Consider the following 15,246-nt stretch of genomic DNA (forward strand, 5'->3'; position numbering starts at 1 on the left):
ATGATGCGATCATCTGTTCTGTCGAAGTCGTTTATTTACGACGTAACGGTCGTGTTATGAATCGACTAAGAAATACATGATTATATGGAGATTTCATTGTATTCGGGTCTATGCGAATTTTGAAATTTTATTAGCTTCGTTGAATCGTATTTCATTTACGTAGATTTGTTTAATGATATTATTTATTTATTCGTAATATATCGATACACTTATAAGTCAAAATGACTTTATATCTGAATAGGAGACAGGGGCAGGTTAATGCCTTATCTCACTTTATAATCTTTGCAATTTTTACCCTCTATCGCTTAATGGGAAATATACTAAAGTATACTTTGTTTTTTCCTCTTTATGTATTATAAATGAAAATTTGAAAAAATAGAACACAGCGTGAGTAAGTAAAGTTGTTAAGTTGATACATTTGTGAAATACGTTGGTATGATGTTTGATAATTATTTTCGTCGATTAAGGCGTATCTACTATTTTAGTTCTATTGATTATTCATTAGACAGTCGATATAGGTACGGATGTTTCCTGTATTTATGTATTTAATTTCGGCAATGATAATTGCAATATTGATATATGTTAATTTTGTATATTTTTAAACGAAACTTAAAAGATTTGAAATAGAATTATTGAAAGAGTAAAAGGTTTCAGCAGAATTTTAAAAGATTCGCATAGATCTGATTTTACAAACATCCAAAGGGCACGTACTAGTTAACGCGTAAAGTCGAAGGTCATTTTCTGCATGCAAGGCAGATAAAATCAAATAGCATTCAAGAATAACTACTCGGTAATTACTTCATTAAGGTTGTGCTTCCTGGCGAAATAAGAATCAGTTATAAATAATATTATTACTTAATATTTATCAAATTAAATAATATTCTGACTAATATTATAAGCTGTGGAACCCAATTTTTACAATAACAGATTTCTATTTTTTAAACAGCCTCACTTATAAGGTTTGAACGTAACGTAAGATTACTTTAATTTATATAACACGAGTGCATATTAAGTATCAAAGACAACAATCAAAGACATCAGTCTCTTCTTAAAGAAACGTAAGTTTATCTGTTTTAACATAATTGTGCAGTGTCAGTTATTTATTTTTTCGAAGAAAATAACATGTCGAGCGATGGTTTGCGCCGAACCGCTACACTTTATTGCTTCATTTATATATATATTTATATATATATACTTGAGCTTAAGTATTTTTAGCGAAGTACAACTCGAAGAACAGAAAAAATTGTATCATCGAGTATTGATAGTTTCTATCTGTCCCCGCTTTGCTTCTAGAAAATGACGCGCGCTTTAAAATGTTAACCAGTATGGGTCTACCAAAATTGGAAAACAAAATACATACTCCGCAACACGTGCATGATAATAATTTCTACAACATACCAATGTTGATGATTACGATCTAGCGTATTCAAAATTTGAGATAACATCTATACTCTAGGGAGAAAGATGTTAAAACATTTGTAAAAAATTATGCTGAAATTTTTCATTTCGAAGTTCAAACTTTGTCATTATATGTTTTGTTGGTGTAAGCAAGAAAAATTTGTATATAAATGAAAAATCGTAAAATTAATAAACGTACGAATCTTCATTAAAATACTGTAGAAATATTAAAGGAATCGTGATTAGGACTAAATTCTGTTAAATAACTAATAGACTTATGGTTATTCTAATATCAAACTGGAATAGATCCACGACATAACCAGTGGTTAAGTAGTCGTTTCACTGTTTCTGTGAATGCAAAAATGACAGCGATGAAATATTAACGCTACGTATTAGTCGACGTTTAATAGTTACTTGTTTGACTATAGTATTTTTCTTATTTTATTAGATATGTAAAACATCGACAAAGTTTGACTGTAGAAAGCCGGGGTACCGTTTGCAAATATTTGGGCACGTTCATATTGAACAAATTTATAAAATATATCTTAAAAAAAATTCGTTGATCCAGTATTAGCCTATGATATTTAACAACTATATACAGCTGATAGATATTAATGAAAAAACTGGATAATGTTAATTAGTATAAATAAAAGAGTAATAACTGAACTTAGACGAAGATTGATCCTATGTAGACACATGCATTTAACGAGTTTAAGTGACTATTTAATATTAGATGTTTTAGAGTGATTGAAATATACATTTCTAGTCGCATAGAAGTGTCAATTATTTATTATATATAAACATGAAGTTTTAAAGGAAGACACGCTGTTTTCATTTAAATTTATTAAAAAATAAATGTTGTGTCAAAAAGTAAAATGTTATCAGCAAAGAGATGATTTTGCATTCAAACTTCAACAACTATAACGAAACAATCTTTTAATTGAATTATACAAGATGTCCAAATATTTATGGACGGTCGTGTAAAAGTATTTCATCGTACGGTTTAAATATTTCTTTTTATAAACTTGTCAATGCGTTCAATAGTCATCTCGAACGAATTATTTTCGTAGCACGATTGCGAGAGTAAGCAAAAGCTGTGAGTAATTCGGCAACGATCCACCTATAATTGGTCTTAGAAGAACATAAAGATTGCTTATTATCTCTCATCGACCGCTTTTTTACGCGCATCAGTTCTCTTAAATCTTTACAGGATTACATTAGTTTTGCAACAAATGTATGCCGTAAGCTTTCTCTTTCTTCCAACTTTACGAGTCTTCTCTTTCTTCCTTTTTTCCCTATACTTAATCCATTTAACGATATTGTAAAAAGATCGCATAACACAGCTTTCTGCAAAGAGTTTCGATATCTTGCACAAGGAGTGTTCCGCACAAGCTTGCACCAACGCAAGCTTCGTCGATTATTTTCATTTCTTTACGTACCTTTTTGACTAAACTCACGAGTACGCCAATTCCTCCACGACTAACAGAAGTTCATCGGTGTATTCGCGGAAAGCATCGCAGCTGATTGCATGAGAAGCTGCGGATGTGACAACAATCCTTTCGTAACTTCCTTTTCTTCTTCACCTTTCGCTTTATCGACTAGCACCAAAGTCTTACACACTCGGAAGCCAAACAACTTCGGACATTTTACTAAACAGAAACGACGATAGATTCTTCAAATTACGCTAACGTAGCTTCACATTTTTTTTTTTTTTACCATTTTCAAGATAATACCAGGTAACATATTCATAAAGTAATAACAAAACAATAACAAGATTAATCTTTTGCGATCTGAGTTAGGTTGAATAATTTATTCCAAAAATTGCTTTATACCCGGTAAATTACTTTTGAAGATTGTTCGCGATTCGACTGTTTATACTTTCATATTTTTGATTCAAATATTTCCACCGAGCCTCGTGATCCAGCAGATTTTATACGTTAAAAGCAAACGAAAGTAGAGATCGCAAGGGGTTAATTGATTAAAAGTTCGATCCTTTACAACGCGATGGTAAAGCTTTACTTCCGAGTGTACGAGTTTGTGTTACCCGTAGTATAAATATGCGAAGCGAGCGCCTATATTTATTTCAGTTAAACAGACTCGCGGTAATTTTTGCTACATTTCCCCGAAGCAACGAATTGATTTCGCTTTGTAGCGATTGCACTAGCGTGGCAGGTTATTATAGGACACGAGAGAACTAGCTTCGGTTGGTCGGGCATTTATTTTATCTACTCTTCCTCTTCTTCTTTTATTTTTATTTTTTTTATTTTTTTTCGTTTTCGAGGCTTGGTTGAGGGTGTGGACCAAAGGGAGCGGGGTTTTGAAGGGAGTAAATGAAACATGTGTTAAATACGCATGCCGAACAATGTACAAAATACAACTTGTATAAGTCGAGCGACGTCGGGCAGACTGCCTTCAAACGACGAAGATACTCCTTGGTGCAAACATCTGGGTATCTATACGTTTCTATGGCAGTTTTCGGCGATTCTGTTCACTGGGTTCATTTGAGTCCTCAGTTTCGCAGGAAATGCTTTAGAACGTTATAGCAGTCCACATTACATCCTCCCCCATCCTTTTTTTCCTTATTTTCTCGACGCATCGTTTCGAAGTCGTTTGGAGGATCCACGACAAACGTTTCGAGCGTATTCTTTTTTATCCTTGGTCGTACAGTCGTCTACAATGGGGCCCTTTTTGCACTACTGTCTCTTTTAAAAATCTCGTTATTGAAGTAACGGTGGCGTTGAATCGAAGATTCGAACGATAAAAACCCGCTTCTTATCGTAACGGCACGTCGGTCGTTGTTCTATACGAGGGTAACATTGTATTTGGAAAAATAAGCTTCTTTACGTACGCAAATTGTTGCTTGCTTCGTATTGTACATTTTTTCGTACATGTAAACAGACTACTTACGCTTTCCTTCTATTTTGTCAGTGATCGAATATGTTGTTATTGTATTTGGTGTATAATTTGGTACATATTTTTGAACGCTTTCGTGCAGTGAGAGCTTTTGGTATTTACTCTGTTTTTTGGTAGTTGTTGTTGCTTATAAAAAAAAGCAGGCTATAAATAAAACTATTATATTTTTCTTCGTATTTCACCGATAACTCACATGTTGAGAAGTATTTCCATGTTATATCCGAGTCTGGACGTTGTGAAGAGATACGTATTTCCGGTTGACGGTTGGAATTCTTATTTCTGATCCAGCTTTTTGTCGACTTTCGTGCGATAATAAGAAAAAAGAAAAAGTATCATAAATATGGTAAACACGGTAACGCAATCACGGACTACACGGAGTTTTTCTTCTTCTGTTCTTCACGTTCGTCTATCGAAGTCTGCTTCATTGGCTATTTCCTGTTACGATAACGATATAGGAACTGTTACTATTTCCAATTTTGTCATTCCACTACGTTGCGTTCAAATTACACATGGAAAATATAATAAATCACACGAAACAGAAACGTTCAATTGTAGAAAAACAGAAAAGAAAGAAATATATACGATAGCCAGTCGACGGAAAGTTCTAGAAAAGGTGCGGTAATTTTAGTTTAATCGCAGCAAGAATAGTAGGAGATGAAGCGATCTGACGATGTCGGTATTTGACCGGTTGATCCGTCGGTTTTCCAGGTGATAGCTGTGATATCAATACTCTTTATTGTGCTTTCGACGATCGCACTAACTCTCAACACCATTCCTAGTATGCAAGTGAATGATGAGAAGGGGAACTTTCAAGACAATCCGCAGCTCGCCATGGTGGAGGCTGTGTGCATCACATGGTTTACCCTCGAGTACATGCTTAGGTTCAGTGCCTCGCCGGACAAGTGGAAGTTCTTCAAGGGTGGTCTAAATGTGATCGACCTGTTGGCAATACTGCCGTACTACGTATCTCTGTTCCTGGTCGAGACGAACAAGAACGCGACCGACCAGTTCCAGGACGTGCGCAGGGTAGTGCAAATCTTTCGTATAATGCGGATCCTGAGGATCCTGAAGCTGGCCCGCCACTCGACCGGGCTGCAGAGCCTTGGCTTCACCTTGCGTAACTCGTACAAGGAGCTGGGCCTGCTGATGCTCTTCCTGGCGATGGGCGTCCTTATATTCTCGAGTCTTGCCTACTTCGCTGAGAAGGAGGAGCCCGGGACCAAATTCATAAGCATTCCAGAAACCTTTTGGTGGGCGGGCATCACGATGACCACCGTCGGATACGGCGACATCTACCCCACGACCCCGCTCGGCAAGGTGATCGGCAGTGTGTGTTGTATATGTGGTGTCCTGGTAATCGCGTTGCCCATTCCCATTATCGTTAACAATTTCGCCGAGTTCTACAAGAACCAGATGAGACGGGAGAAAGCCCTCAAGAGGCGAGAGGCTCTTGAAAGGGCAAAGAGGGAGGGCAGCATCGTTTCGTTCCATCACATCAACCTGAGGGATGCCTTCGCCAAAAGCATGGATCTCATCGATGTCATCGTCGATACTGGTAAGCGACGGACCACGAGGAGGATATACACACTTACTACTCGGGTTATATGATACGCTCTGAAAATACACCGATCTTCTGAGAATCGAATGATACGATCTAACGGTAAAGAATATCGGAATAAAGAAAATTAGAATAACTAGAGTAAATTTACTTGATAGTAATAGTTGGTGCATAAGTAAATTGCAGGGAATAGGTATAATATATTTAATAATAAATCAGAATAAGATGATACGAATGAGGACGATTGATTGCAGAAATGCTACTCTGTTGACGTTTTATAAATATATGTACTCGCTCGATATGGTACTCGTATATATTTTAAGGCAAAGAACACTAAAATAAATTTACTTTATAGGAATAGTTGACGATGATCGATTGCGAAAATGGTATTTCATTAATGTTTTATATTGGTACTCGGTACTCAATTGAAACGATACTCGTATAAACTTAAGGTGAAGAATTTTAGCATAAACGTACCTTATGCAGCGTATTTGTGGTGTACAAGTAAGCTTTTGGACATACAACATTATGGTGGTTTAATGGGGATGATAAATATTATCGCAAAAATACTATTTTAGTTATGTCTAATAAATATAACAACCTGAAATGGAAGTCGAAATATTTTCATTGCTAAGAAATTTCTACTACTACGTTTCCGATGTTTCCACTATGTTTATTGGTAATTTTATATGCACTTCCATGCTTTTGATGAGGTTTTTTAGTATAGCGTGTTAGTTAATTTTATCTTTCTGCTTTTATGAATTTATCTACTACTTTTCTAGGTACTGTAGTTGAATGTATTTCGATGAATCGCCAATTAAATAATAGGAAAATCCTCTTTCATTAGCCATAGCTTTTAAAAATAATATTAACGAAAGAAGAATGGTTTTTCCCTCAGACAACTTCGTTTTTTCTACAAACAATTATCAGAATTTACTAATTAAGGCCTGAAATGATTGGGTTCAAGAAAACACATATGAAAAGGTAGATAGTTGGGTGCAAACGTACTAGGCAAATATTTATACTTAATTATTTCTCGAGAACGAAATGTCGTGTAGACAAATTTTGTTCTATTTTTTCGACCTCTTTTTCATACGAAATCATTCTCTTCCAGTTGTGCTTTCAGTGCATCAAACCTTATATAATGATACAAGTTATTAATGTATAAGATAAGATATATACAATATATACAATATAATACAATAAGTATATAAAATATAATTTTTTACTGGAAGGTCGACAGATTGAAGCATTGAAGATTGGTATATCGTTGAAACGTATCATATCTCGAGTATATGTGCTTCACCATCACGAGATCAACGTTTTCGCGCTATAGTCGGGAAAACTTGGCTACGACTACGGCTTGCTGTTTGCCAATTAACGGTCTAACCGGATCGTTTTCTCTCGTGCTACTGAAGGTTTTCGTTTTTTTTTTTTTTTCGTTGTTCCCTAATATTCTTTGTACATCGTCGCATACCTTCGTTGCGCACACGTAGATCTCAAAAGTTTCACCTGCTTAACTGGAATTCCTTGTATCTTTCGCTAACTTTTATTGCGACGAATCTCAAATATGTCCAGGGATTTAACGAAAAGGAAATCAATTAGAAACAGTTCAGTGCCGTTTAGAATGGAAAATAGCGATGTCAACATTATTCCAGTTAACAAGGCGCGATCGTACTCCAGAGTGATACTGAGCGGGACCTTGTCACTCTCTACGCCCATTAACGGTGTTCTTCTCATTCGTTTTACTCCGATCATAAATATACTAATACTAACGCACGTGTGCGATACCCGAAAAATGGAAAATCGCAAGTTTTATCGTAACGAAACGTTAACAATTTATCAACCCTGACGCAAGAATGATGAATTTATCAGTTCTGGCGCAGGAGCAAGGTAAAGAGAGACCACACTGCTAGAGAAACACTGACCACCCTTTTTATTGACTTTCTCATTAAATGTAAACTGCACCATATTCATAAATATTCATGAATCATGGGAGGACACAGAACAAAACTATTGTCATTCATCGATCGTGTTATTTTCATTCTCTATCGCAGTGTTTCCCAACCTCTTGCGAGTCGCGACCCCTTCTCATTAGAATCAAAGTATTTATACTGTTAATAATGTCATTTTCAGTGAACGAGTCAAGGTCTACCGTGGTCGAAATTGAAAAAAAAAATATTATGGTCTTGCCATAGCGTAGAATTAGAATAACATAGAGTGTTTGATAAACCTTCTGGTCTTAAATATGTGGACACTTTGATCGATTTATTAACGGTATACCAATGCTACTAAAATATATGAATTAACGACAAACTAACGATCGATAGTATACTTATTATGTTCTTGTGAAATCAACATGTGTATATCATATTTCATTTTAATTAATTTATTTGTAATTAGGACAGACTCTCATGGAGTTTATTAGTAAAGAAGGCACCAGGTTGCGAATTAACAACAGCGAATATCCTAAAAGAATTATCCAGGAATGCTCAAATGTTTTTTATTACATGTTTTTTATTACATGAAATTTAAATTGTTTATTTAAAACCTCATTAACGGTATATTAAAATTAAGTACGCGATTTGTCGAAATGTTAATTTATCTTTAATATTATTACTGGAATTGATCACGATAGTTTCTCTATGTATGTAGCCTGTACCTTATCGTATTTGTAACTCGACGGCGAGACAAATTGAGAATAGTGAACTTTTTATATAGCGAAATTGTCTCATAATGTTTGACACTTTAACTCACGATCATAGTAATGTAGGTCAGAAATAAGCAAGTGTTCACGTACTTCTGAGCAGTAGATTATGCGTGTAATAGGGCGAACCTTTAAGGAGATATTCTACTGTAAGACACGGTTTACAGACTTTCTTTGGTATTTTTAGAAAAAATCATTAAATAGTCTTACCGATATAATTACCTTGTACATATACTTTTCCATGTTTCAGCGACATTTGAAAACATTTTTAAAGAGAAATAATCAAAATTAACAGCACTGTATATCCTCAAACGTATTCGTTTAAAAAACGATCTTTTCATAGCTTCATGATTCTAGTCATTATGCTGATCCCTGTACATTAAAAAAACCAAAAAAATTCTTGATCGACATGAGTTTGTCTATATCGAAGCTAGTAGCAAAAAAGTCAGCAATTAAAAAAATCTCAACATTTTCAACTTTCACTAGATATACAAAATTCCACATACAAAGTCCCGTATACACGTTGATCCACTTTTTCCTTTGCGCGTAACTTAAGTCAAGACTACTTTACGCTTAGGAACACAAAAAGATCGATTCTCTAAGCGAAAATATGCAGTAGAATACTCCCTTAACATGTTCCGAATATCCGCATGAAGACCTTAAGTCTCTTCTTCCCATCGATTTTAAGAAGTGGCGTTATGATCACTGATAAAACATCCCGTTAAAATAAAGAAAACACCGCGAATCATAAATAAATAAATTTTTGCAGAAAAATAGTTGCAAGTGAAAATAACCGTAGCGATCCACGGAGGAAACTTAACGACTCTTTGGAGGTCGCGACCTACAGGTTGGGAATCCTTTGCTCTATCGATTTTGCTTGGTAGATTCCTAAGAACGCCGACATGGCAAACACAATCATCTTAAATCGTATTCCATCCGATTCACATATCTCGACTACTAGCGTTTCGTGTAATCTCGATTCTCATACAGATGTTGGAAAATGAGCCTACTAATCCTGCGTCAAGGTTGATGAATTGATGGCATAATGAAAAACATAATGGATACCGAGGCTGTTTTCAGGTCACGATATGTCCGGCGTGGATGGTAACAGCAAGGAGGGGGAATCCGTGTACGGACGCAGCCCTGCCCAGACCAGGTCAGGCTGTTATCCTAGCTATGAGCATTACGGTCCCTCGTGGCGTCGTTGCGGTGCCTCGTTTTCCTGCTGCTTCCTCAGTCAACCTAACGATCAACCTACCACGCCGGACAGACCGAAACTTAACTTCCAAACTAATGATCTCTCACTCGCATTTGGAACGACTATCCGGCACACTTGCCCGAGATTCGAACATCACCGACTCTATGCCAAGGTCGATGCCGACAAACTAATTGCACCTACCTAAGCTCACGACATGTCCGACGTGGATGGTAACGAGCTATTTTATCGATATATTTTTGGTTTCGCTTCCGCTACTTTCTCGATATACGGCCTACGTATAGATAAGAAAGCAGCCTACCACGCCGGACTGAATCAGGACTTCGCTTCTTCTTCACCCAGAAAGGTTAATCAATTATATTAACACTAAAACCCTGAGAGATATCATCCTATCCACGTAGAACACCGACGGCGATCGTTTTCATCAAACACAGTGTTTTCATAATTTCAACGAAATAAATACTGTTTCGTTGAATTGAGCTCGGGTTAATTGGTTTTATCCCTTCTATAAGCGATTAATTATCTCGTATCGAAATATCGAACTGTATTATGAAATTACAAGGAACGAACGATCAGTCGTTTTACACGGAATATTTCCGATTGATACGATCGACGCGTGTATTTTATTTAAAATTCTATACTTTGCGAATGAATATCGGATCACGATGAAGGGTGATTTTATGATCTATCATTGAATTGATCGAATATATAGGGTGATCACAAGTTTTTTCATAAGACTGGTGTGAGAATATTCTGTGAGTAGAAATAAGAAAAAAAAATATCCTCTAAGTATAAGATCAGAAATGCTTGATTGTGGATACTTATACAAATTAATATTTTTATCAACGCTATTAAACAGATGGAATTTAAGCGGAAATTAGTTTTATCCACTGAATATTGTAACGAATACTGTATATTCTATATATTTTTGCATCTCACGTGGATTTTCGTATCTTTAAATTTAAAATGTACAACGAAGTAGAGAATATTGATTTTTCGACAGTTCTATTTTAAAATATTTACCAAACTTAAATACAGGATTCACGTCTATTAGAAATTGAATTTATTACATTAAAAATTTCCCACAGCTTCTCTTTAATTTCGATGAATGGTACACGTACCACTGGTAGTACGTGAGAGGGTTACGTGAATTATAGAATCTCGATTATCCGATGTGACGTGGAAAAGTCTATTAGTGTTCGCAGCTCGTATGATAAGATACATAGAAAACATTTTGATAGCGTTATGTTGTACATGTATCTAGGATTAATTAATTAAGAAATATTAAATTCGTGCTCTTAAAAGATCTTCGTGTTAAAATTTCGAAAAAGACGAAGTTACTACAAGTAAAGTTTCAAAGCACCTCGGATAATACGGAACTTTGGTTAAACGGGACTCGAATAACCGAGATTCCACTGTATTTGTACAACGTACAGTATACAAATTTCATCGCCATCGAAAGTAATCATGCGAGATATTCTTTTCTTGGTGATACTGAAATTTTACTGCTGATGGTATGCATTTATGAAAAGATTAAAAACCTCTGCCTTGTTGTAATTTCTGATAAGTATCAATTCTTGTTGAGAGAATTTTCTTCTCCAGGAGTGAAGGTCCGATGGGATGATGTGATGAGATCTCGAGCGATCTTGAGGGTCGAAGGTTAATCTTCGTTGAACCGTTATATCGAATACGAAATAAATTTCTCGTTACCTATATTTTTTATATAAGTCTCTAATGAAACAATTATACGAGCCTAGGAAATTAACGAGAAATTTATAATATAGTATATTCAATTTCTCGCAGATCTCAACCCTGTATTTATGAGAACGGAAAATCTTTTAAAATGGAGTTAATGGAAATGTGTACAACATCGATCTGTTCATTGATATTCCATCGAATGAGAAATTATATCTCGTATTTTTGTTATAACTTTTTATTGGAGTATTTACGGTGGCTACAAAATGTATTCGCTATCGAAAACGATTTTTTTATGAGATTGTATATATTTCATTTTCGCAGTATAAAACTTCTACAGTCGTGCAAAGGTACCACCAAACGATGCGAAATTTAATATACTTGGACATAATTAACTAGTACGTATATGCTGTGATAAATAGACCGGTGTAGCAATATTTTTCGCAGCCTTTGTATATGAACTTATTTATATTCATAAAATATATTGGCACAGTTTCGTGGAAAAAGCCTGGGACACCCTACGTAAAGGAAATTATTTATTTTTATATTATCGTATTTCATGCAAACTCAGAATTTCAAAAATATATATCATTTCTTTTACACAATTACATCTTACAATTACATAATATTATTTTTTATTATTTTTATCATATTATCTTGCAGAATTTCCTAAGAAGTGCAGTTACAAAATCTTTGTATCTGCAATATTTTAACAAACCTATTGAACATCAATATTCCGTGGCAAAAAAAAAAAATATGAAAATAGGTATTAAAATGACCGTATTCGGAGTTCTAGTGATAACTAACACCTGACACACTAAGCACGATCAGTCATCTTTTTTTGTTATCGCACCTGCGCCATAATTGATAAACTTATCAAGGTGCGAGAAAACGCACGAACTGGACATCGAGCCTCTTGCCAAATCGTTAGATGTCCGGCGTGGATGGTGAGCAAACACTATTAAAATTTATTGATATCGTTTATATCGATATTACCTTTGTCGATGATTTATATTTCGAACGTTGATAAGAATTTTATTTTTAGCAAGTATGTTTGTTTGATATCAACAAAAAATACAAGTGTATATATATATATATTTATTTAATTATTTGTTCTTTCTGTAATTAAAATTGTTTTATATTCATGAAATAATATTGATCTTAGATACGATTGGGAATAAATACATCAGAACACTGATGATACCATGGAACACATTTATGTACAAAATATTCTCAAAATGGTACATTTGAACATTTAAAGTAAAGATCTTTTTAAATTGCAGTTAAATCTTTGAATCAAAATTAAGATGATTTTTAGAAAGAGATCTCGTGTGAGGAATCGATTAGGACGAAGATCAATCTTTTGTTCGTAAATTATACATATGGTATAATATGAAAATTTTGTAAATTATTCGAAGTGACCGATCATTTTCACCAATTATCAGAATTCAGTTTTTCAGATGAGAATCATATCCTTCTGAACGAAACGTATAAGCACTATAGCTAATATAACGAACAAAAATGAAATTAAAATGAATGAAAATGAAAAGCTGCACATGTTCTAGTTCATAACTTGTAATAAGCAAAAAAAAATTACCACACGCCACATGTAGTATGAATGTGTCATTCGATCGTGAAAGCTAATCACAATAATCGATCAAGACGTTGTAATACTTTCCCCGAAAGAACAGAAACTTGAATTTTGATAATTGAGTATCGAAAAGTATCCAACGATCGTCTTACATTTGCTTTCAAAATTCATTCTATTGAAATCAACATATAAACAAGACGTACCAATCACAAAAGAGTATCAAAGTACAAGATCACGCCAAGAATCGTCTTACTTTTGCTTTCAAAGTCGCGTCAAATGCATATCTCATCAACGAATACCTAAACATTCGGCGCAAGGAATCACGTCAATCAACGAAAATATGCTGTACATAAATTGCAACTGGGACAAAATTCTCTTCGTAATCGTGCTACGTAAAGCTCGCTAATACGCTGGTATCTATGATTTGCCATATACTTGTCCTGCTATGCTTCTGATCCACCTAACGACCAGCCTACCACGCCGGACCAAGCCGAAACATTTAATTCCCATTATTCGTATACAATCGAGCCAAGCCTACTTGTTAAAGCAAAAAAAAGCGTCGTTCATCGAAAAAATACCGCTGCATGCCTCTTTTCTTCCACACCTTCTATACATATCTATCTGTCTATCTGTCCTCTTCTCTCCCTTCTTTTCTCTTTCTTTCTCTCTTTTTCTCTATTGGAGTACGTTGTCGAGGACGAGTGCAAAAGTTGGAGCGAATCCTCGCCTATTCTTGCGTCAAGGTTGATTACCGATTACGGCATTGTGAAAGACAGAACGGACGCGGAACCTGTTTCCAGGTCACAATATGTCCGGCGTGGATGGTAACAGCACCGAGGGAGAATCCGCGTGCGGACGCGGTCCTGCCCAGACCGGGCCAGGCTGTTATCGTAACTATGAGCATTACAGTCTCTCGCGACATCGGCGCAGCGCCTCGTCCTGCTTCCCAAATTTGCCTAACGATCTGCCGACCACACCGGACAGCCCGAACCGTCGTCTCCTGGACTTTGCTCAGAGCGTACCCGGAACTCAGAACGACGATTACTTTCACGACGATGTACCAGCCCAGCACGTGAACCAAGGCAATACCACACCTAGCGTAAGTCACGTCGTCACACCTTTTATACAGTCCTCGTTATGATGTATGATTTTCCTATGTGTTTCCTTTTATTTTGTGCGTGTGTGTGTGTGCGCGCGCGCGCGCCTGAAGACTAGGCTTGCACGGGCGTTTCATGTTACCGCGATCGGACTGGGCTCGATTTTCGTTGGATCTTAGCAAAACGGTGTCACGCATGTTAGTTGACAGTCATGTTCTTTGTGAATCGTTGGCGTTACGTTTTGAACGGAGTAAGTAAAGTTGGAGATAATCTTTTTTGATGGAATTTGATCTCTACGTTAATCTGCAGGAGCCAAGTCTGTCTATAGATTTCCAGCGTAATTATCCCTCGAATATATTTTATATTGGGAAAATGTTCGAAATACTTTAGACGTGTAATTTTATGACAGCTTTCAACCGATTTTGTCTAGTTTCCTGTTTCGAGTGGAGCGGGGAATTCTTTGATTATTTTTTATTGAGAATTTGTAATTTTTAATCTTATTCGCGAGTTGCATTTCACGCGGAGAAAATACAGCGTGCTCCATTATAAATCTTCCCACGTTTCGCAATTATCTGTGGAATTACATTTTGTTCGAAGAAATGTTTCAGAACATGTAGCGTTTGTATTATTTCGTTCTTCACTTCGAATTGAACAAGCAAATTGTATTTATGTAGAGGATTTTACTATGAAAATTTCTAAAGAAATGAAATTTAAGTAGTTCATCTCTGTTTTTAAATCAAATTTCAAGTAGTTTATTTACATATTCTATTTTTATATTTTTGTGTATTACGAACTCTGTGCGTACTTTTGCGCCTTTAAATACTCCACAAATTTTTCGCGACAGTTTTCTCGAATTAAAGATTTTATCACTTGCGTCGGAATGATAACATAACGCGACACCCTGCATAAATATGCGATATATTAATTAAAAAATAATAAGATAAACTTAGCCAGATGAACGTAATATACCTAATTCAAATGATCATTTCGAGATATCTACAATGTGTTTCGTGTTTAACGATTATTCTCAACGGATATGAGTTTCTGTTTATTTGCACAATCTCTTCGCTT

The 15,246-nt window shown here is 35.5% G+C and overlaps 1 protein-coding gene across 6 annotated transcripts in view; it reads left to right on the forward strand.

Annotated features, from left to right (window-relative positions):
• Positions 1–6: 6 nt before the first annotated feature.
• The window catches only part of LOC100741435, a 53,204-nt gene continuing 37,964 nt past the window's right edge, over positions 7–15,246 (forward strand). For all 6 annotated transcript variants that reach the window (XR_004462043.1, XM_033321834.1, XM_033321835.1 and 3 more), the window contains exons 1-2: positions 7–5,866; positions 13,879–14,177. Coding sequence is in view for 5 of the 6 variants with exons in the window: in XM_033321834.1 (XP_033177725.1) it covers positions 5,092–5,866; positions 13,879–14,177 (1,074 nt within the window). In the remaining variant the exon portion in view is untranslated. The remainder of the gene's footprint in view (positions 5,867–13,878; positions 14,178–15,246) is intronic.

Source organism: Bombus impatiens, unplaced genomic scaffold, assembly GCF_000188095.3.
Source record: "Bombus impatiens unplaced genomic scaffold, BIMP_2.2 scf_0506, whole genome shotgun sequence".
Classification (NCBI taxonomy): Eukaryota; Metazoa; Arthropoda; class Insecta; order Hymenoptera; family Apidae; genus Bombus; species Bombus impatiens.